Below are 23,372 nucleotides of genomic sequence, written 5' to 3'. Positions count from 1 at the left end.
TCAAAGGGGAAAGCTATAAAAACCATCCTGCTGTCTTTCTTACCTTCTTCTTGGACTTGAAGACATTGCAGCGGAAGACATTACTTTGTCCATCTCTGGCGATGTAGCTGAAAATCTTCAGATCCTGGGAGTCATGAGACACATAGAATATCCTGAAAAATAAAATAAAATAGGTCATAAATTAAGATATAAATATGTGAATATGATGCAAAACAGAATCAGAGCCTGGCAGCAGTTCTAAATGTATCTTAAGACGCAAAATAGGCACTCATCCCATTTCTCTGGGGTTGCAATGTGACAAAAATAAACACTATTTTTAAGCTTGTTTTAATCCAAAGGCAAGAGACCAAATTTTAGCTCTCAAACTAAAAAAGGGGGGTAAAGAAAGTTGTGATTAGATTGACTGCCAAGTACAGACTTCCTCGTGGATTTCTCTATTCTATGGGACTTTGAGACAGGAAGTTCAGTGACAGGCCTGGTAAACTTTAAATTCAAAGTTTAAAAAACACCACAACTGACAACTGCGAAACATCCCAGTGTGAGGAGGAGACAGAGGAGGTAATACCATTACAACTAAAAATATCCTGTGTGGAAGAGGATGCAGGGGAAATCGAGTCTGAGACAATAATAGAGTTCTCCTGGCAGGGAGAGACTGTGTGCGACCAACAGTGAAGAAATGTACAATATCCTGCAGAGCAGGTAAAGAGGAGGAAATAAGTTTGGGACAAAAAGGGAGTATAAAAGACAATAATAATCCGCAGGAGGGGGAACACTATGAGTTAAGCTCGACACTGAATCTAATGTACAATGACAAAAGAACACTGCTGGAGAGATGAAGCACTGCAGATGAAAACATGATGACAATACTGAGACCAAGGAGCTGGAAATTGTTGTGTTCAGAGTCTAAATCGATTGTTTCTGTTTCTGAACTAGCGTCTGTACACAGGAAATCACAACTTCATTCACTAATCTACATAATCACTACCTGAGGGGCATCAAAGCTCTTTGATTTTGTCCTGCAACTCATGATATCAGCAGTGTGTGTGTGTGTGTGTGTGTGTGTGTGTGTGTGTGTGTGTGTGTGTGTGTGTGTGTGTGCGCGCGCGCGTGTGCGTGTGTGCGCGTGCGTGCGTGGACATTTCCAGCCTTTAACAATTACCTCCATATGCAGGTAATTTGTATTTGGTAATACATTTCACACCCCGTGTGCTTTGAGTCACACTGTTCAAAATTAAAAACTTTCCTTCCCTAAAATGAATCAGGTGCTTTGAGTCGCCTCAACATAACCATAAAACCCTTGAATCTGGCTTTAAATACCAGAAGTGGATATTGTTGGGAATCTTAAAAACATTCTGGACTATTGACTATTGTGAACATTTTGCACATGTGCTGAAAACAATCTGAGTGGCATGACAATCCTGAAAGGCCAAACTCTTACATTAGCCTCATGTTTCTTTTTTTCTGTTTCATGAACAGGCAGAGCATTCATCAGATCTTCTGACCCCCAGCATTGGGATCCATTTTTCTTAAAGGGTGCATGACTATTACCTATCATCTTGTGCATACTGTTCTGCTTTTTTTCCACTTGTTCCACTGTGAGATTTAACATTCAAGATGGATTGCTGATTACAATACTTTACACGTATTCTGTGCCCTGTATAATCAAGTTATAATATAAAACTAGACTCTCACACAGCATCACTATGGGACTTTGAAAGGACGAAAAAGGACTGCACACAGTACAATCAAAAAGGCAGCTTCGCACTTCATTCATGTTTACATGACAACCTGATGATTTTCATCAGAGTATAACAAACAGCCTTTTTGCTCTTTCAATATTGTTACAATGAAACTTGAAGGCTTGATAGACCTTGATAGTGACTGCTGTACTTTGGAAAGAGAAAAAAATAATTGAACTGAATGAGTAACAAAGCAAAAAGGAGGCTCTCAATGCAGATAAATTAAAAAAATCATTATTGTAATAACCTTTAATAAGTATACTCAGAGCATAATAGCCTCATCCATGCTAACTTGTTAAAGCTGTGACCTGGAGGGCTTCTTCCAAGCGTGATGAGCTTTGCTCATCACTGCGAGGATTGCACAGCCCTTTTGCCCTTTTCAAGATCATTATTATTATTATATTACATCACTATGTCACATAAAAATAGTAATAAAAATCTCAAACAGCAAAATAGATAAATTAATGCACTCTCTACCTAAAATCTGTGCAGAGAATTTTGAAAAAGCAAAAAGGTTGAGAAAAACTTTCTTAAATCTTCATAGAAAATAACTTCTATGAATATATTTAGATTAAATTTGACTCTCAAAATTAAATTTGACCCTCAAAATCATCATTGAGCGCAGTACCGCCCTTCAGCTGGCTGAATTTTGAAGGTTAATGAATGGATGCCACTCTGAAGCTTGTAGTTGGTGTTGCTTAACACAGTAAACTTGAAAAATCAACTGGTTGAAGAAGTACCAGGAACCTCAGGCAGAACAGCTTCCTAATTGGGCAATTTGTGCCATAATTAAGCAGCCTGGTGGTGTATTTGGGCTAATTTATCACAGTGACACAAAAGACAACTGGGCAAGAGCAGGAAATTAGGTGAAGATTATGCAAATAACCCTGTTGCCTCTGTTGAAATGTGTGTCTGGGTGTGTTTCCGTGCATGTTGGTTTTGTGGGTGTGTGCGTGTGCATATTGTGTGTATGTGTATTAGATATCAGGGGTCTCATCTCTAAACTCAGTGACATTTCTGTGGTATTTGGTTTGGCCTTTTCTCTGGGAGCCAGACGAGCTGAGGTCTTGTGGTATGGATGGTGACTTTGTCGACACACACACACACACACACACACACACACACACACACACACACACACACACACACACACACACACACACACACACACACACACACACACACACACACACACACACACACACACACACACACACACACACACACACACACACACACACGGATAATTGGAGAGTTTCAGCCTGACTTCTGATCCAGTCCGCTGCTGCAAAAACCAAAGATCCAACAAGTCAACTTATTAAAGACGGATTAACGGGTTTCATTTCCCACAGATTTTTTTAAGTGACGTAACAGCGTCTCACAGCACATAAGCAGTGGTTTGTGTTACTCCTAGTTAGCTGAAATATTCACTATATGCATGACAAAATACTGGCTATCAGTTTTAAATGACACTCATGAGATTTCAACAGTGCAGAAACAGATTTCAAACAAAATAATTATGAAGGGGAGGCAGGAAGGATTTTATTGACATTTTATAGATTAGGAATGTAGAAAGGCTCATCATACTTAACAGAGAGTTTCTTGTAAAACGTTTACGTGAGGAAAACAATTTTAATAAAACATGGATTTTATTTTCATAGGTCTGGCCATTAATTCTATCAATCATAATAGTGTTGGGGTGGCATGGTGGTACAGTGGTTAGCACTGTTGCCTCACATCAAGAAGGCTCTGGGTTTAAGCCTGTTAGCCAGCTGGGGCCTTTTTGTCTGCAGTTTCCATGTCCTCCCCATTCCTGCCTTGGTTTCCTCCAGGTGCTCTGGTGTCCCTCAGTCCAAAGACATGCAGGTTAATTTGCAAATCTCAAATCGATGTAGGTGCAAATGTGAGCATAAATGGTTGTCTGTCTCTATGTGTCAGCCCTGTGATGATCAAGCAACCTGTCCAGGGTGAACCCTGCCTCTCGCCAATGTCAGCAGGGAGCACACCTGTTATGTCATCAATGTTGGGGGGAACGTGTTAGAAAGCAATACGATAGAGTAATCAGATTACTGTTTTGTTGTAATGATTAATGTAACGCGTTAGTTTTGTGATTCACGTAATCTATTACAATCGTCATCATTCATTACTACAAGAATGTCCCCACTTTTTTTCTGTTCCTTTTGTTACCACTAAAAACAAGAACTGTTTCTGTTTCTCTCCTACTTCTTGGCAGGCAGTACATACACATCTTCAGATGTGTATGTATGGTTGGGTTGTGTCAGTGTGCAAGTGTAACTCAGCTAGACAGCCAGCACAGAGGTGTGGTTCATTAGTCACATGTTTAAACACGATGTGCTGTAGGTACATACGAGCCAGTGTTATCTTATTTTAATAGAGGCAGCTGCTAAAACTGTAATGTTATGTCTCAGCTAAGTGCGCTGTCTGATCATTAGCAGCTGCGCCTGTTAGGTACCCTGGGTTTCTGTTAACTTTCATGTACTTCAAATAATTCAAACTATTTCATTGTAGTTGAATAGCAGAAAAGATACATGCTGTATGAACTTGTTGACACCCATGTACCTTCTCTACCCTTTATGTTTTTTTAAATAAAAAATAAAAGATTAATAAAGAGCTTGTTTGTTCGTTCGTTGTTAGTATTAGCCTGCCGATTACAGTTTTTGTTAATGCCAACATACTCTAACAAGTTACTTTTCTCAGTAGGTATCTCTGTAACATAACAAGTTACTTATTAATTGCAGTAATCTTGTAACGTAACAAGTTAATTTCAAAAGTAACACTATCATATGTGATAGGCCCAATGACCAAAGCTACGAAAATCTAGTTTTCCTTTAAGGGGGGCTCTAACATCTATTTGGGCCAGAGGTGGCCGAAAGGTTTGAGGTCATGCGTTAAATTTGCCTAACATTTTTCTTAAACTTTAACTCAGCTGTCAGTATGTCAGGCTTCACAGTTAACTGTCACTATTGTGAGTTAGCATCAACAGCAGCTTTGCACAACATAGCTAATGAAAGGCTCTGAACAGAAACTGATGTGGATCCTGCTGTGACAATACAGTTGCAGAGTACAGTTGGAAAATACAGATGTGAAGCAGCATCATGCACAAGGGTTGTGCCACTGAAAGTAGGGATAAGGTCGGTAGCCGCAGTTTAATGAGGGTCACAGAAACATTTCTGCATGTGTCATGTCAACAAACACAAGAGTCTCTGTTATCAGGCTGTTTTCTACTCGAAGAGAGCTGACTGCTCTCAGCCAGCTGCATAGAACCTTTTAGTGTCTCCCCTTTCAACTATTTCCTTGCCTTCTCTTCAGCCAAAAACCCCAGTCGGTGTGAAAAAAATCTGTCCTGACAGATTTTGTCTTTTGAAATCTAAAGCAGGGGAGAAGGTCTTGAGTTCTTCCAATTGTCACATACAGAAAACTGAATCTTATTTAGAAATCGCAGGCAATGATAAAAAAGAAACATGCTGGCAGACAAGTGAAGCTCAGCCCTGAAGACTGAGTAAAAGAGTGAGTTTAGTTGACAGTCTTTGCTGACAAATCCCCAGGCAGTGCAGAGATGACTGCTCAGATACATCTCTATCAGGTGTCTCTAAGAGGAACAGCGGCCAAACATACAGGTGAAGATGCGTTGGATGGATCAGATCTCAGAGTAAGAGAGGCAGGCTCGACATGAGAGAAGTCGAAGAGGATTAAAAGCTAAATAAATCAGACTATGAATACTGCCAATGGAAAAACTTCTTGTGTTGTATTTCAAGGGGGTTGCTTTTCTTGTTTAGGAGTACAACAATCCACAACATTTCACATGAATGAATGTCCCTGTGTGAATCATTGCAGTAACATTGTGATTTAGTGGTGTTTCTACAAAAAAAAAAAAAGTGCTCTAACATTTTTCAATTTTGAATCCCTCAAAGCAAGCTAAAACTGAGAGGTAATAGTTTCTCCGCTGGCAGAAAGTAAGCAGTCAGCAAAGACACAGCAGGCAGGCTGATCCCAACACAGATATAGTAGATAAACTGCAGCACAGTCGTCAAATAAGGAGAGATGGATCATTAATAGTTCAAGGAGTCGAACATAAAGCATAACATTTCTGCCAAATACAAAATTTGTAGCACCAGTGATCAATATTAATCAATTTAAATTTTAGACCATCTAGATAATCAGAGACATTTAGAGGACAAGAATGAGATAAGAATTCAATTAAAATCTGCACTCACATCTCTCAGAAACATCAACAGTGAAATGATTTTACATCAGTGCCTCAGGATTAAAATGTGTCTCTCTCAAGTCAACATCTTCTGGGCTTTGACAACTGGGTTTGTAGCTACCATATGGACACAGGTCCGATCCTCTGGAATTTGGGGCATTTTATAAACCTGCTGGGGACAGTTTACACCTCTATAGTTAACAGATGACACTTGGTGGATTACAGAATGTTTAAGGCATTTTTTTTAACACAGTAAGCTCTTTAAAAACAGGTGATTGATTAATTTCCCATTGCCACTAGATGAGTTTGCCATTCTGCTTTTTGCTCATTTGTTTGCTTTCTGTTGAGTCACATTTGATGTCACGAACGTGCCAGAAAACAGTAGCATGGAGGCCGGTAACAATGTAAGTGTGGTTACTTTATATATGTTTTGCTTCAGTCTCTCTTGCAATCTAAACACCAACTGAAAGATGCTCAGTATTTCCTTATCAGAATTCTATTCCTGGGTGTTTGGAGAAAGTTTTGGACTTGGACTTGGAAAAAATAAATGCTTTAGATATTCATAGCTTGAAATATAGTAGACAATATAACCCTAACCCACAGGTAAATGTTAACATATATCCCTGATTCAAAAACGTTGTGATATTCTGGTTCTTCTTGCTTTGTCTGTCGCTGGCATCAAATTCATGATACGAGTAGAGCTGAAACGATTACTCGAGAAACTCGAATAATTCGATTACAAAAAATGATCGAAGCAAATTCTCTGCCTCGAGGCTTCCTTTAATTCCTATCACCCGCGTTATGTGGCCTGCTTCGCTCAGGGATCATTTTTCCACACGGACTGTTATTGCGGACACACACCACTACGTTCAGAATTGAGTGGTCGCGATGGCGGAGAGCAAGAAACCGTCCGTAAAAGACAGAGAAGGTCCAAAGTTTGGGATCATTTCACACTTAAAAAAGAAGATAACAAAGTGCAATGTGTCTACTGCAAAGCAGAACTGGCGTACCGCAACAGCACGTCAACAATGATTCAAAATCTGAACCGAAAGCATCCAGCTGTTAACACCAGCTCACCAAGCGTCGCCGACACAAGCTAACGTTAACATTGATGTTAGCTAATTCAACGTAGCCTACCATCGCTGGATAGAGCGTATGGTATTGTAGAGGCTGTAGCCTGATGTCGCTATGACTAGATATCATGTTAAGATGTGGAAAGTAATTCGTGTTAAATTGCAAGAGAGTAATAGCTTACACCAAATAACTCCTTTCCACACACACACACACACACACTCGGCTCGTCTCTCTCACTCTCCCTCACGCACGCCTGCACACACAAGCAAACACACACCCTTACTCCCGGTGTTAGGAATAGTTGGAATAAATACCTGTATGTTTTTTTCAGGAATAAAAGCCAATTGCTTGGTCTGTTTAACAGGCCTGTCATTTTCGTTATGCATTATTTGGTATTGTTGTTTAATAATGCAAAATTATTTTTTATTAGATTACTCGATTAATCGATGGGATAATCGGTAGAATACTCGATTCTAAAAATATTCGATAGCTGCAGCCCTGGATACAAAGAACAGCAAAGTTTAGTTTGAAAACTAAATATCTTGTACTGTATTCAATTAGAAGAGGCTGAAACATTTTTACAAATCATGTTATTCCATTTTCAATTTTTTATCGCTTGTTGATATGAAGGTATAGAATACAATTTTACAGTTACAGTTTTGGATCATTTCAAGGATTTCCTCCCCTAGATTCACAAACCTTCGATGATTTCAATGGACCGTGGGAGCCATAAAGATATCTGTCACCACTCCTTAGTCACCAAATTCTAGGTATCATTGCCGACGTCATGATTTTTTATATTTTGCCTGTCTCAAATATCACCTGTCAGTCGAGTTAAATTCTAAATAAAAACAGGAAACTTTTTTCTGCAAGAACTTAAAAACCTGGAGGTGACCTGATTAGTTTGAATCATTTTATCTTGCAGGATTGATTTTATAGTCAAGTTTTATTCCTCAGCTGTCACAAAATCCTCCCTGACTCAACTGCACATTGTGATAAATATGTTTTGTTCTTGTTTTTAGTCAAAGATTCTTTCAAGAAGATTCCTTACAAGACATGGAAAAGACTCCAGTGCCTTAGGCAGAGACAGAAAGAGCAAAAGACTGTGATTGAAAGCCTATAGAGTGTGAGCAAAATAGGGAGCTGGACACTTAAGGTAAAGAAAGAGGATGGAGAGAGGCTGAAAGTGAGTTTGAGAAGGATTACGATGGAAAGGGGAGTGATAAGATGGAGACAGAGATCATGCATGAATAAGGAGCTGAAAAGAGAGCACGACAGCTGAGCAAAGCAGATGATTCATGACTCATCCGGTGAGTTAAAGTTCAGCGGTGCATTAAGAGTTGGACAAAAACTCCTGTTCCTTCACATTTAACCTGCCGCTGCCGTGTCTCCATCAGCAAATTATTACCAGTGCAAGTGTCAGCTTCTGTTTAAAAGCCACACATAACAAACATACGTGAAACCAGGCTATTGAGCTCAACGACCACACACACTCACTCACACTCAGCTAACCTCGTTAATAATCCTTTCTTGCTAACAGGCAGAGGGGGCTGTGATGTGATGTTTGAGTAATGAAGTGGGCTTGTTTCAGAAGGCCTTACTCATTTTTCCTTTGATAAATTGCTGCCTGTGAAACACAGCTGTTATAAATCAAAGCTAAGAGGCAACACGCAGCGTCTACAATCGCACAGTTACAGGGAATCGATACTTTAACGCACCTGTGCCAGACCAGGCTGTGGATGTGCTTGTTTGTGTGTGTGTGTGCCGATTTTAGCAAGAGCATCATGTTCAGGAATAAAAGCCGAATATGTCTGTATTAATATCATCTCCCAGCATTCACCATCCTGTTATTGGAAATCTATAGAAGCTCCAGTATCAGAGGCAGTAACATAAAACATACATGGGATATTGCAGTGTACCACCCTGAAAAACACTGGCACTGTGTTTTTCAGGGCACACTAAGACCCAATCCCAATATACCCCTTGCCCCTACCTCCTAGCCCTCACCCTCCGTTTGGTGCGTTCACGTAAGGTGTCCTGATTATAGCTGGGATAGAGGGGTAGGGATACAAGGTCCTCCAAATGGAGGTTTTTCAGATGCACACTTCAAACTGAGCGTCATGAGAACACTGTTGTTTCACTGTATTATGGTTCTTTCTTTAAAACAAGCATAAAACACTCTCTGTAGCCAGTTAGCTAGCTAGCGTTACATTGGTATTCCTGATTAGTGCATGATATTTTGACATATTTCAATGTCGCATTCCTTCCTGTTGATGGCATTTGATGTCCGGAAATTTAACTTAAGTCCAGCAGTGAAGTTGCTGCACTTGGTATCACTCCTCTAATATAAATGCAGACTGAATGTTAGCACATAAAGCACTGCTTGTAGCCAAGTAATGAGGCAGTGTTCCGTTATTTTATGACTTGATTGATAGTGTGTAGTTGTGAAATAATTGCGAGCATCCATGCTTTTCTATTCCCATCAGATAAATGGCAGATGGCATTGTGATAACAACAGGATTGAATCAGCGGCGCAGAGAAATCAACACAGGTGACGATGGCCTATTGGAAATGTCCGGTCGACAACAACGGATTCAATGTGTGAGGGTATTGAAGCGTTGTCTCATTTCATTTAGGGAGATTTCAACCAGTACCTCTTGAAACTCTGTTCAGAGGGGCAAGGGGGCACTTGAAAACGAGAGGTAGGTGTTAAAATTGGAAATGGGATTAAGTCTAATATTCCACTATTTCTACAAATATGACAATTTTCTGAGTTTGATATGGGGATGTAAAGTAGGACTAATTCTTAGCAGTACTTTCCAATTAAGACGCGTGGAATATGCCAATATAATTCAGGTTTTAGGAGCATTCTTTGGACATGTACACAGCACATTCAGATTATGCATCTGAATTGGGGTTGTCACCAAGTTTAAGACATATGGCCTATTGCCTGTTAAAAGTCATGTCTGTGTGAGGCTGAGCCTGCAGTTTGCAAGGCTGGTGTAGAGATGCAGGTACAAAAACAAAAGCCCAAATTACCTATTAAAAATACCCAAATACCTTTAAACTTTATAAAAGACTTGGATATGAGTTTTTGCTTATGAGCACTGCAACGCCAAACTTTTCAAGAAGGAAGCTGAGCAAATTAGAGAGTGAGGATAGGTTTGTTAATAAGAGTATCCATGCTGCATGTACATGGAAATGTTGGTGGAATATTCATTTTCCTTGCCCAAGTAAACAGCTTAGTAGGAATATTGTCTTTTTCGGATTAAGGGCAAAAATATTTTGTGCATATTAACACAGTCAAAGACTCAGTGGATCATTGTGTAGATCCCTGATAATATCCTGCTGACTGATGGAGTAGAGTGCTGACTGTGAGATTTTAATCTCAGTTTGATTTTGACGCATATTGGCCCAAGCAACTCTTCATAAAACCTTCACAGCAAATGACAAAATTATGCAGAAATTTGAATTATGTAGTCCACCAGAAATTAATCATTACAAAGTTCTATAATCCCAGCAGTGTTTTTGGATGTGGATCGATTTTATGTGAGTTAAAGACATAAATGGGACTCCTCCATTGGACTTAACAGATAAAGTTGAAAGGAAAGGTGGATTTTTATGTGTGAATTATATTTATGGTGTGTGAAAGTTAATTAGACTGACCTCATAGGGCTAATTAGGGCAGTTTGTAAGAATGGCTGCGTTTGAGTGGCAGGTTTAGAGTCAATCAGCTGCCCAATAAAGTTACAGCCTTAAAAATATAGAGCGGTGATGACAGCATTCTCTGTTCATTAGGCTAATTGGTGTAAGTTTTACAATACAAGAAAACAGGGCCAGGTCTGTCTTTACTTTTTCTAAATGGAATCAGAGAAAGATTCTGACACTGGCTAATCTTAACTTTACATCTTAACTTATTGTCTTGACATGTACGCAGCTGACTGTACACCCGGGCAAAACGGATTACTATCACGATGTGCTCTGTAAGAGCCTGTTAGAAGGCCGTATTATTAGATTAGATTATCCTATACTTCTGAGTTTCTTGAATTCTCCTGTATGGATGATTCATCTGCAATGAAAAAGCAGCTATTGAGCTGATTATAAATATCATATGGGCTGAACTGTTCAGTCTGGGTCAGTTGGAAAATAAAAAAGCATTCACGGTGCAAAATAATTCTATTTGCTTGTTTTGCGATCCAGTTGCTGTCTGCTGTTAGAAACATGTTTGATATTCATGACTGAAACAGGGACAACTGAAATCACTTTTGCCATGCTGTATATAAACTGTCCGAAAATGGCAAGAAAATTGCAATGTCCTGTGAATGACAGTAGCTACTACTCTACCGTATAATCTACTCCATCAGGTTTTAGTACCGAGCCACATTTCACCTGTGGTTCACCTCACTCTCCTTTAGTTTTATCTGCAGAGTTAACAGTCTGTGTTGCCCTCATCTCTCCATTCACTATCTCATCCAAATTTTATCGCCCAGTTTTTACCCTTTTCCACATGGATTGCATGTAGAAAACCCGGAGGCAAACACTTTTTGATAGACATCCGTTTCTGAGATTTGGTATGGTTGCAGGATTTCAGTGGCTGCCTTTTGACATGATGTCTGTATTTAATCACTTATTCAGTATTTTCTTGTCTCCGTCAGCCAAGATTAAAAGATTGATATGTGATTTGTTCTTCTGGCCTTCTGCAGCTTACATTACAAAAAGAAACTAGAACCATCTAAAACCGGTATAATAATGGTAAGTTACATAGGAGCACCTGGAGTCAACACATCTAATTTGTGCAATGCGTTGCGTAACAATTTGTTTATTTTTGGTATATTAAGGATACTGTTTTTCACTGATCATCTGATCATCATTGGCTGCCACTACTGACTGTCTTTAACATTCAGTGTTTTTCACAGTTTGAATGATTTTTACATTTTGACAGCCAAAGCCAAGCAGCCTGTCAGTAGGATGTCGATGTGAGCTTGAATTTTTCTTCGCTTCCGACAGTTATGTTCTAAAACATTTGCCAACAATCCTCAGTTCAGTGTGTCTTGGTTTATAACTGAAGTGGATGACGTGACACTGATTTCAGCTGTAGACTGAGTATCCCTTTAAATAAAAGGATGTTTAAAGAGGTTGTACAAAACCTTTTGACTGTGCCTCACTAAAAACAAAGCCCCGTTCTCTTTCCTGCATATTCTATAACACACACAGGTTTCTGTGATAGCCCCTGAAGTGAGGGGGCCCCAGCTAAAATCTTTTCCAGAACAGCATGGATCTGGCATTGCCTTGATAAACCAGACTTAATTACACCGCATACTGATCAGGCATTATGTTGATTAAAAGGGACTATAAAAAGCAGGGTGAAAAGGTAGAGGTTCATTATCAGGAAAGCTGTTGTGTCAGCTCAACCCCTGTGTGCCCACATAAAGAAAACCCTTGAAATTTTATAGCAAAGACTTGGCAATTCTGAAAGCATCACAACAAAACAGACTTAATCATCAAACCGACGGGCAATTCCCTCCTGCACTTGTTAAAGTCAAGGTGAGAAGTTAGCAGCTCCGTGTCATTTTTATTCTTTAATGCATTATTTACAAAACAAAATGGGTAAGCGTCCCAGTTTGTGCATGTATATGAACATATTTGGGGGTCTTCTATGAGAAATGAGGTAACTGAATCAATATCTCATGCCTACAATAAACTGAGCTCAGCAGAGACAAACTGAATAAATTTGAATTTGACTTGATCTACCCAGGTGCTTTATACATTTTAAAAGGATAACATTCATAAAACACATTTTTGAAATGGCATTCATGTTATTTTCCCACAGGCTCTTATGATGCCCCTTTTAGGGCTTGGTGGCTGCTACAGAATATTCACTTATACCTGAATTATCTCCGGCAGTACTTCCCTGCAAGCTGTGATGTTATTCAGCCCAACAGGAACTTTAAGATTGTTGTTGATTTTGTTCAACATCCTGCTGTGAAAATTACATTTCTCCTGTTACCTGTAATGTTTCTCACTCAGTACCTGAATAAGAAAAACTTCATATTTACTTTTATTCCATTTTTACTCCCCCCTGTGGAGACCTCAGCCATTTATTGTCCTTGTTGCAAAAATGACATATTCACTTTCATAGTTGTTCATTTTATGCTTCATTTTATATTTTTATTCAAGGACATCAAGAGAGATTTGCAACACTGAAATAAAGTAAGACACACTATGCATAAACAGCATAGCAAGGTCAATGAATGGATTGAATGTGCGATAGCTTTGTGTCTTTTCTAGGTCTCCAGAGAACGACAGAGAGGAAAAGGATGAGATGGAGAACAAAAACTAAACCAATAAAATACCAATTTAGCTGCCAGGGATGAAAGTGAATAGAACCAAGTGAAGAAAAAGAGCCAGAAAGCTCATGCACAGCTCATACATATGTGATCACAGACAGAGGGAGAGGCACAGAGACATAAAATCTGTTGACTCTCCTGCTGAACATGTTTTATCGCTGACTTGTAACACAACATAAAGTACAAATGAGATCTCATGTTCTAATCAGTATTAACAGAAAAACCTGCATTACTTCACCCAATAAAAATGCTGTTCTTGACTATAAAGCATACAGAATCTAGTACAGTCTTAGATAAAGAGGAATGTAACCTACATAATCATTTGTACTTGGATGTGGAATTTATCTGATCTTTTTAATAATCTGCCAGGACAAAAAGAAACTCTGACATATCTGTCATCCTTTTGGTACAATAACTATGTGGCTGTGTGATTCAAGGATGAGACAGAGCAATGAAAGGGTGGGTATGATTGGTTTTTATACCAGTATAAATTAAAAACTCAGGCACATCAAAAGTGAGAAAGACTGCCACATTCTTTTAAGAAAGTCCTTGTAGGCTTTTATTGGTACCACAATGTGCACACAACTGAATTAGCTTGGCCCTCTTAACCACACTTTTCTACCAAACAAATAAACATACCACTCCTCCATGTCCTTTCTATCTGCTTCTACCCAAACGTTCCTTTTTTTCGCCCACTCCTCCTGCCCTCCCACTCTTTTTAACTTATTGTTATTGTCCTACATGCACTTGCTGGGATGCCAAGGTTGGCTTTTACTAATTAGGGAGCACTTATCTTTGTTTAGAAATAATAAAAACATGATTGTGTTGTATGCACTAACAAAATTGTTGAGTGTCATGACACGATTCTCCAAATCTCAGATTTAATTTGATTTTCAATTTGAAAATGTTTTCCCCCTGACACTAATGGCTATGTTACTGTCAGACTATTGCATCTGAATTTGTGAAGATCAACAGATGACTGGAAATTCTTCTTAAACAAGATAAAAATATAGGGATATTTGACAACAGCTTGGCTTTATCCTGGTGACTTTTTGCAGGTTAGGGTTACACAAGTTAAAAAAATATTCACCAAAAGTAAAGATTCCATAGTTCATAAAAAACACAGTTCAGGGATACATCAACAAACAACAAAAGACAAACATGCAGTTTGTTAAATTCAGTTTCTCAAATCTCTCTTCAGTCAACCCTCTTCTCCAAACAAATCAATAAGGGATCTCTAACAGCACCGGAGATGTTGGGTTTATTTTTCAGAGTTACCTCCAGTATCAGGCAGTTGAATCTCCTCGTGCACACAGGATAAGAGTCTGAATGTGCAGATGCAGGCTAACGGTAAGCTAGCTGTGTCGTCTTTGAGGTGTTTTTCTTTAGTTAGTGAAAGTTACTGTGCCAATCTCCTGCTTTTGATTTCAATGATCATAACTGAAAGCTCATTTTGATACATTTTCGATTTGAAATTTAGAAACTATGACCATTTTTTAAATCATGACACTCCTCCAAATGAACCATGTGATTGTTAAGAATACCAACTAAACTTCAATATCAACTTTAAACCGACATGACAGAGAGATCCATATAGTGCTCACACAATGGAAATTCGATTACAAAAAATTACATTAAAGATTGTGACATGATCAAAAGCTCCAGAAAAGTTACAGATGGACCGTGTGAGTTTAGTAGAAATTCTGCCTTGCCATTATTTTCCACTCTCAGAAAATACTCACCTCCCTCAGGCACACTGGGCCCAAAATACCCTTTGCCTTAGAGATGGTACAATAGACTGGATTACCCTACAACCATTGAAACTACTTGTCTATCTATGAACAACATTCCCAAGCAGACAGGTAAAGATACTATTACTTTTTATACAATACTTTTCTACACTTTTGACTTGAGAAGGAACATACATTCTTGACCTTGGTTACAGTATGTGAGACAAAATAATCTTAATTCAGAGGTTTATTTTAGTTTCTTGGAGGCTTCAAGCTTCTCTGAAAGTATCTTTTGTTTTGTCTAACGCTTTCCAATGAATCCATAAAACTAATTAAAAGCATCTGCAATCCACCGATACATTACAGTGGTAATGTATTCTCTCATTAAATATGAATGAACTGCAGGGAGTAGCATGTTAAACGTGTCAAGTCAGATCGCACATCAAGTTTAACATCTATTCCACAGTGCCCAACAATGAATGAATATGAATGAGTGAGTAGTGTGTTGCTCTTAAGGCTGTTGTGAAAACTAATCAGTCAGTTGAGTGGGAGGGTGATTCATTTACACCCACAGTCAGATCTTTAAAACCTTAATTTGAGGCAGCACACACGCCTTAGGTAAGCATACAGTACAAATGTCTGAAAACACACACACACACACAGACACACAGCACAGCCTGGGTTTCAATGGCAGCGACCTAGAAAAACTATACTGCAGGATTATTTGTAGAGATTCATAATAGTGTGTATGTAGTGATGACCTTAAAGGATCTTAATAAAAAATATTAAGACTTTTTGGCGAAATGGAAGTTATAACTTTTTTACTTTTACAGAGGAATACAGAGGGGTGATTGAGAGCTTCATCACATGGTGCAACAACAACTACCTGAATATCAATATTAGCAAAAACAATGAGCCTCTGGTGGACAACTGCTGTATGTCTATTAGTGTGTAAGGTCATTGAGAGAAACAAATTCCTTGTATGTGTTCACATTTTGGTCGATAAAGCTAATTCTAATAAAACACAAAGCTCTAGCCATGACAGTAGACAATGCTTCAACTATGGACATTGCTAGAAAGTAGCTACAAATTCAAAAACGTGGATGCTTTACACACAACCGAGCAGCACAGAAGATCTAATCAGACACCACAGTTTCAAGATTAGTTTCCCCAATTCAGTATCTGACCAAATGTGAAATATCATCACAATCTTCACTTCTGTTCTTAAGTTATGGCATTGAAAAATCTGTTCATCCTTGAGTCCAAGTGGACATTTTTGCCAAATTTGTAGGAATTGTCCCAAGGCCTTAGTTATCGTGTTAACGAAAATGGGATGGATGGACAGACACCCCGAAAACCCAATGCCTCCAACTTTAGCTATCACAGGCGTGAACATAAAGCATTGATACCCAACCTGAACCTGTTGGGATATGAGGGGCCGGGCCGGGCCGGGCCGGGCCGGGCTGGGCCAGGTACAGACAAAAAATCAGGAATGATGCCAGGGTTTGGGTCAAGTTCGGTCACACCAGTTGACATGGTGCTTTCAAGTTGTTTTAGTTAAAATATAGTGTAAAAATAAATAAATATAGTGTCAAAATATTGATAAGTGAGGTTAAGTGATAACTGACGATAAGCAATAGACCTACTGTCTGTGTTGGGGCTATATGTCCTTTTAAGTGCTGGGTAGGGATGTAACGGTATGAAAATTTCACACCACGGTAATAGTGACCAAAATTATCACGGTTATCGGTATACCGCGGTATTTTTAAAATGTCTTCAAAATGTTGAAAAAACACTGATACACTGATAAATTGAAATAATTTCACCAAGATTTATATTTAAATAGATTTATTATAAATTAAAAGGGTTAAGGTATAAGCAGCCTGTTTTTGAAACGTGTCCTGTAATGTCTGCGTTACAGAGGTAGAATGAGATGTACTGGCAGTAGCACTGGATTGGCCAGCAGACCCTCTCTGTGAAAAAATGAATAGAAAATGTCATTATTAATTATTACTGTCATTGTTACTTAATACTAAGGGTGCAACCAACAGATCACAAAACTCACAATCTAGATCATATCACTTTTGTGAGAAACAGGTTGGATAATGTTTTAGATCAAAACAAAAAGGATTATTGTTAAATTAATTATGAATACTCTATTTTGGCTCTTATCTCTATAGACACTTGTTATATTCACCATTTTATATTATTCTTTATATATAGTCTATTCTACAAATAATCCACAAGTATTATATATTTCTGATATTACTTATATATATTGGCTGTCTGTCTCTGTCTGCTTGCTCATCTGTTGTCAATGGACTCGGTCAATCTGATTGGTCAAACGGCTGCTGAGCCACAGGTGGACACTGCTCCGGTGAACGGAGCTGAGATGAGTTTGCATTCACTAACTCAGTCCACCCAGTACGTGTTTGTCTCAAATCCTCCTCACTGCAGCTCTGCATCAATATTTGGGGAATTATTAGGTCGACTTTAAAAAGTGAAATCTACGATTAATAAGCGGTTCAGATAACGTGCCAAATCACAGATCAACTTCGTTCAGTTATACCACTATCTGGTCAGTTTACATTAGTGACAACAGCAAATTAGACAGAGAAAACTCGACACACACACATCATTCACCTGAGCTTAAGGTTAATTTACCTTGCATTCGCTTAACAGTTGAGGGTGATGGTCGCGCAAATGAGTAAGTAAATTGGATGTGTTGCCGCCCCTCGCAACAACTTTCTTCTTGCAGCTCCTGCAGATAGGGCTGCCAGCTGTCCCTGAGCTTTCTCATAATAACCAAAATACGCCCAGACTTCAGATTTGGTTCTCTTTGAAGGCGGAAAAATGCCTTGAGGGCCGCTACTATCACGTCCTCCCTCCGCCATGTCTTCTTCACTACATAACAAGCGCACGTTGCACGCTGCACCTGCGCAGGGAGACTTGGATAAAGTATCTCGCGAGTTTTCCACACCGTGGTTATCGACCGCGGCGGTTACCATGGTAATTAAAACTTAAACGGTAACCTTCACCGTCGGGAATTTTACCGTGGTTTACCGTGACACCGGTAACCGTTACATCCCTAGTGCTGGGGTTTGTTATTTACGTGATAATGCTTTGAACGCAACACAGAGGCTATTTGTTACTTTCCAGGCAGCAGTGTGGGACTCTGTGTGACACTTATTATTCTGAATTTTAAGCCAGCAACACTTTTCAAAGAAGTTGGGACAAGGGCTCAAAAACACCCGTTGTTTACCCGTGGAACATTCCACAGGTTCGTCGGTAACAAGTCATAATATCATGATTGGGTATGAAAGGGGCCTCCTCGAAAGGCTTAGTCGTTCACAAGCAAGAATGGGGCGAGGTTCCAAGACTTTGTGAAACATATGATTGTACAAAGGATGTTAATATGTAAAGCTGTTTTCTTCAAACAGTTGAGTTTTAGATACATCCATCCAAACTTTTCAGGAATCAGGGTTGTAACAGGCCAACAAAGAATCACCATAGTGCTGTAAACAATACTCAAACGTTTAATTGGGGCAGGTAAAACTGCAGAAACAAAATCATTAATGAAGTCCAAACAGATCTCCTGCCTGGGAACATAAAATCAGTGAGAATTCGGTTTATACTGACAAACAACTTTTTAAAATTCAAAGTGTTTTTCAGTTGAAAATTGGTAGGAAATGAAAACAGTGATCCTGGAGTTGAAATGAAATATAGCCAAATCTGTAAGATGGAAGATGATTGTATAAAGATGAGAAACAGATATAGGCAGAATTGACTGAGCACCACAACAAGCCATCACTGCCAGAAACAAATCACCGTTTCCTGTTCTGTATACTGATCAGCGACGGTGTGTTTTCAAACTTGTTTGTGTGTGTGTGTGTGTGTGTGTGCATGTGTATCATGGCCAGCCACCACACCCTAACTTACCCAGGAGAATGTGGTCTGTCTCTTATTGCACACACACAAACCAAGGTCATGCTCACATATCTAAACACACACGGACACGATGCCCAGAGGCAGTGAGAGACAATGAGCGGGTTGAGGGAAGGAAAACAAGAACTGAGACGTCTTCATCTTCATTTACATTCAATTGAGAAAGGTTTACAGCAGCAGCTGCAGCGGGTTGGATCAGTGCGGAAGAAATAAATAAAGGCAGACACACAAACTGAAGCACTAACATTCTCAGGAAATGCAATCTATTTAAGTGTTAGCATTGGTAATAACAAAGTGCTATACCCTCCGAGTCCTTTAAATCCATCTCAGGACTGAAATGATCAATAGATTGAATGAGTCAAAAATATACTGGCTGCCTCCTTGCATTAGGGGAGCTATAAACTATTAAAAACAAAAGAAGGTAAAATTAAAATGCCTATAAAAACCTGCAACACCTTTTATAGATATTTGTGTTTTATTTGGATGAGAGAGGACAGTAAATCCAGTTATCGTGGCAGCTGTACAGCAATTTACTCCTGTTACTGCTGTTTTCTCTGAGCTGCACAGCCACAGTTAACAGTTAAAGGTCATTTTAGACACAATTGCGAGCCTGTGGAACTAATGTGCTGACATTTTGCTGCCACTTTTCTCTTTCCAAACAACTAATCTAGTGTTACAGTTTAATTTCAGGGGGATCAATGTAAGCGAAGCTATGCAGAAAAGATAAGATCTCTTTTCTCAGGTTTTGTTGTTTTCAGGCTTTAATCTAGAGGCATCAGAAAGACTAATGTATGTCTAAAGATAAAGAAAACAAAATTAAACTAAATAACTAATGAAAGTGTCTTGTCAATTTAATTATACAAATGTAGAAATCAGAAATCCAAAAGCTTTCTTTATCATGGTAATTAAAGCAACATCTCTCCAGTGATATCTGTATGCTGTTTAATTAGTCTCATATCCCAGGCACATAAAACCCACACACATGCACATGATGCAAACATACACAGTGTCTGCAAGTGGAAAAGCATCCGGAAGCAATTATGCTCCGTGGGCACGAGAGCTTCAACGATCAAACGATTAATCAATCAAACGATTAATCGATCAAACGATTAATCGATCAAACGATTAATCAATCAAAAGAAAATAAGCAACTGGCAACTGGTTTGATAAGCGATTAATCATCTAGTCATTCTTCAAGCAAAAATGTCAAACATTAACTGGTTCCAGTTTGTTAAATGTGATGATTTGCTGCTTTACTTTGTCATTCATGATAGAATATGAAGAGTTGTTGGGTTTTGGGCTGTTAATTGGACAAAAGAAGCAATTTCAAGACATCACTTTGGGCTTTGGGAGACATTTTTTAACTGATTAATCAGTTAAACATGAAAATAATTTACAGATTAATCGATAATAAAAACAATCAAGATTTGCAGCCCTAGTGTGCATTAGGTCCTGAAAGACCGGGGCTCCCCACAAGCTCGCAACTGCTAAACACTCACCTGCTCATCAAGTTGACTTTTGGGACTTTGGAGGCAGAGATGGAATAGACTGTGACTGATATCTCTTTTCCGTTGATTGGTCACTTTCAACACCCGCACTCTCCAACATGATGGCCTCATAAATATAGTCGCTCTCTAAACTCTCTCGCTCTCATGATCAGTGTTCAAAGTGACCAATCAAAGGAGTGGAGACATCAGCCCTGTTTATTCTATCCCCACCTCCAAAGTCTCAAAAGTCAACTTGATGAGCAAGCGTTGAGTAGTTGTGAGTGTGTATGGAGGGTCTAGCTTGTGTTTGTCCAACATAGAAGCATGACGTATGGAGAGATTTTCATGAACTATAATCGACAGGATTCGTGTACTTACGAGTTTTTGATCATTTTCATGACTCTGAGTATGACTATCTTTTTTGCTGCCTGCACCATGCTTTGTTGTCTGAATGAAAATCAACTTTTATGAGCCATGCTGAAGTAGCAGGGATGTGGTCGGGGTGGATGGAAGGTGTTAACAAGTCCAGGACGTCACACCAGAATACAGGTTTTGCATCCAATCTGTGGTTACGTCAAGGCAACAAAAGCAATTAAGCAGATTAAGGTTAGGTAAAGATACTTTCAGTTCTTGAAATGGTTATGAGATTTAATCTATAGGATTCATTTTGGTTAAGGTTAGGGAAACCTAAAATCAGTTTGTGAAATACTGACAAAATTCATGTTCATGGACGCAAATTTTTCCATTTTAAACAAGTTTTGAGGGTAACAAATATTGCGCCCATGTACACAAATCTAATTAAACTTCACCACTATTTCATGACCTGCTGCGAAGCAGGATTGGCTAGTCAGAGCTTCATGCTCGTGGGACTGCATTTGTGCAAGCAGAGCAGAAATGCTCACTTGTGAGCATGTTTTTTTGCTTATGATACTGTTCTGTGCGCTTGTATAATGTGCAAGCCACTGGTTTTTGTGTGTGGGGGTGTTGAGACTAATTAAACACCATACATGTGTTTCCTTGGGACATAAATGGTGAACGTTGGCAGTGTCAGGCATTTCACTAGATCTAGTACCCAAATTAATGCCAGTCAAAGCAGGAATATACATGACCTCAAACCTACTTCAGTGGCATTACCTGGTGCTGCACAGATGTTTTATTGGAGTGGTGCTTCTTTTTTAACTTCTTTATGAATTACACTGTGAGGAGAAGGAGGCTGGCCGAGCGGTGGGGGACACTGTTATGTGTTGAGACTGTCAATGATTAGGTCTGGCTCATGTTGTTTTCCTCAGTATTTGGACGTCGCCCAGCACTGTAATAATGCAGAGAACCACAGGGTCCCTCTTATCTGAGTGTGGGAAGAGACTCAACTGGCTGTGCAAAACTTTATTTTCCTGGACATCACAGTAACTATTAAGAGCCTGCAACTGTTTCATGAATCCAGAGGATTAAGCTCATAAAATACTGCTTTCAGTTGGAACAAAATGACAGATAACGAGCAGAAAAAAATACATTTGAAAGGTGGCTTATTTTGCAACTTTTTTAACAAGTTGGACTCCTCCAATGATGCACATTAGTGACATTTTATGTAACCAAAAGTTGTTTGGTTTTATCAATAGTTATTGGTTGCATCGGAAAAATAAAAAAAATGTTGATAGATCAAAAGATTTATCTTTAAAATAACTGGTAGATAAATCAATAGAAAAAAAACATAGGGAATAGGGAATAAGACTGATATGTTTATATTATCAATCTAAACCTAAAAGGACCACTATCTGTCTGACAATTCAACTGAATGTTGTAGCAGATATATTAAAGGGTCACTTAATCCAAACTACCATGGACACATTTTATCAATCAGTTATTTAGAGAGTTTTTGTTTTATCTATGGTTTTGAGATACAATGAAGGGGAATGTAGTTTTGGTTGTAGTGTTCAGTAGAGCACATACCTCTGCCAAGGTCCAACAATCCTCTAATCCAACATCAAATAAAACATATTCAAATCTGCTAGAGCTGGATTATTATTTGGATTCAGCTGTTATGTGGATCAAATGGCAGACTGTTTTCATTCAAGATTCATGAATTATTCCCTGAGAAACAAAAATGTCGAAAAACGCCCTGTCTGGCAATGTTAAAGGAAGTGAGAAAAAGTTCCTGGATCCAACCCTTTAGCCGAGTCTGCACCAAAAGTTAATAGAGTCTATTCTGGGCTGAGACCCATCCTCCATCCAAGTTTCTTGGAAATTCATTTAGTAATTTTTGTCATGCTGACAAACCAACCAACGGACTTACATGGGCGAAACGTAACGTGTCTCTTCAAAAACCAGACATGTGATTCAAGTCATCTCTTAAGCAAGTGTGAGGCCCACTAATGTGTGCCCACATTTGTGAATGAAAATATTTGGTTTTACTGTGTTTCATAATTTGATATTATGCCTGTATCGTCTTTCATTTGAGAAGGTGTATTTTTTTCAATGAGTGATGTGGTTTCCTGGACCAAAATAGTTTGTTAGAAAAAGCAGGTTTGACAGTAGGGGACAGTGTGAGACTGTGGTTTTCCCTGGGGTGTGTAGTCAGGAGCATATGTTCCGTTGTTTTCCTCATAACTGCGGAGACTCGGACAAAACAAGCCCTTCTCCTGTTTTTCAGGTTGGTGATATGTCAAAACCTCACAGAAACTACTCAAACTTATTAGCTAATGTTAAGAGACAATTTTGGTTCATGTGCAAAGTGAAAAATGAGCGGTGAAAGAGTTTTATCTTTTGTTTACAAAAGTCAGCGCCCACCGAGAGTAACAGTAATTGCGGCACTGCACTCAGTTAAACTG

The 23,372-nt window shown here is 38.9% G+C and overlaps 1 protein-coding gene across 3 annotated transcripts in view; it reads right to left on the bottom strand.

The window, feature by feature from the left end:
• nos1apa (nitric oxide synthase 1 (neuronal) adaptor protein a) overlaps nucleotides 1-23,372 on the bottom strand; it is a 209,744-nt gene that overhangs the window by 92,216 nt on the left and 94,156 nt on the right. For all 3 annotated transcript variants that reach the window (XM_073476516.1, XM_073476517.1, XM_073476518.1), the window contains exon 5: nucleotides 44-152. In XM_073476516.1, coding sequence (XP_073332617.1) covers nucleotides 44-152 — 109 coding nt within the window. The remainder of the gene's footprint in view (nucleotides 1-43; nucleotides 153-23,372) is intronic.

Source organism: Pagrus major, chromosome 11 (assembly GCF_040436345.1).
Source record: "Pagrus major chromosome 11, Pma_NU_1.0".
Lineage (NCBI taxonomy): Eukaryota > Metazoa > Chordata > Actinopteri > Spariformes > Sparidae > Pagrus > Pagrus major.
The sequence above is the reverse complement of the archived record's forward strand: the minus strand, read 5'-3'. Positions and strand labels throughout refer to the sequence as shown.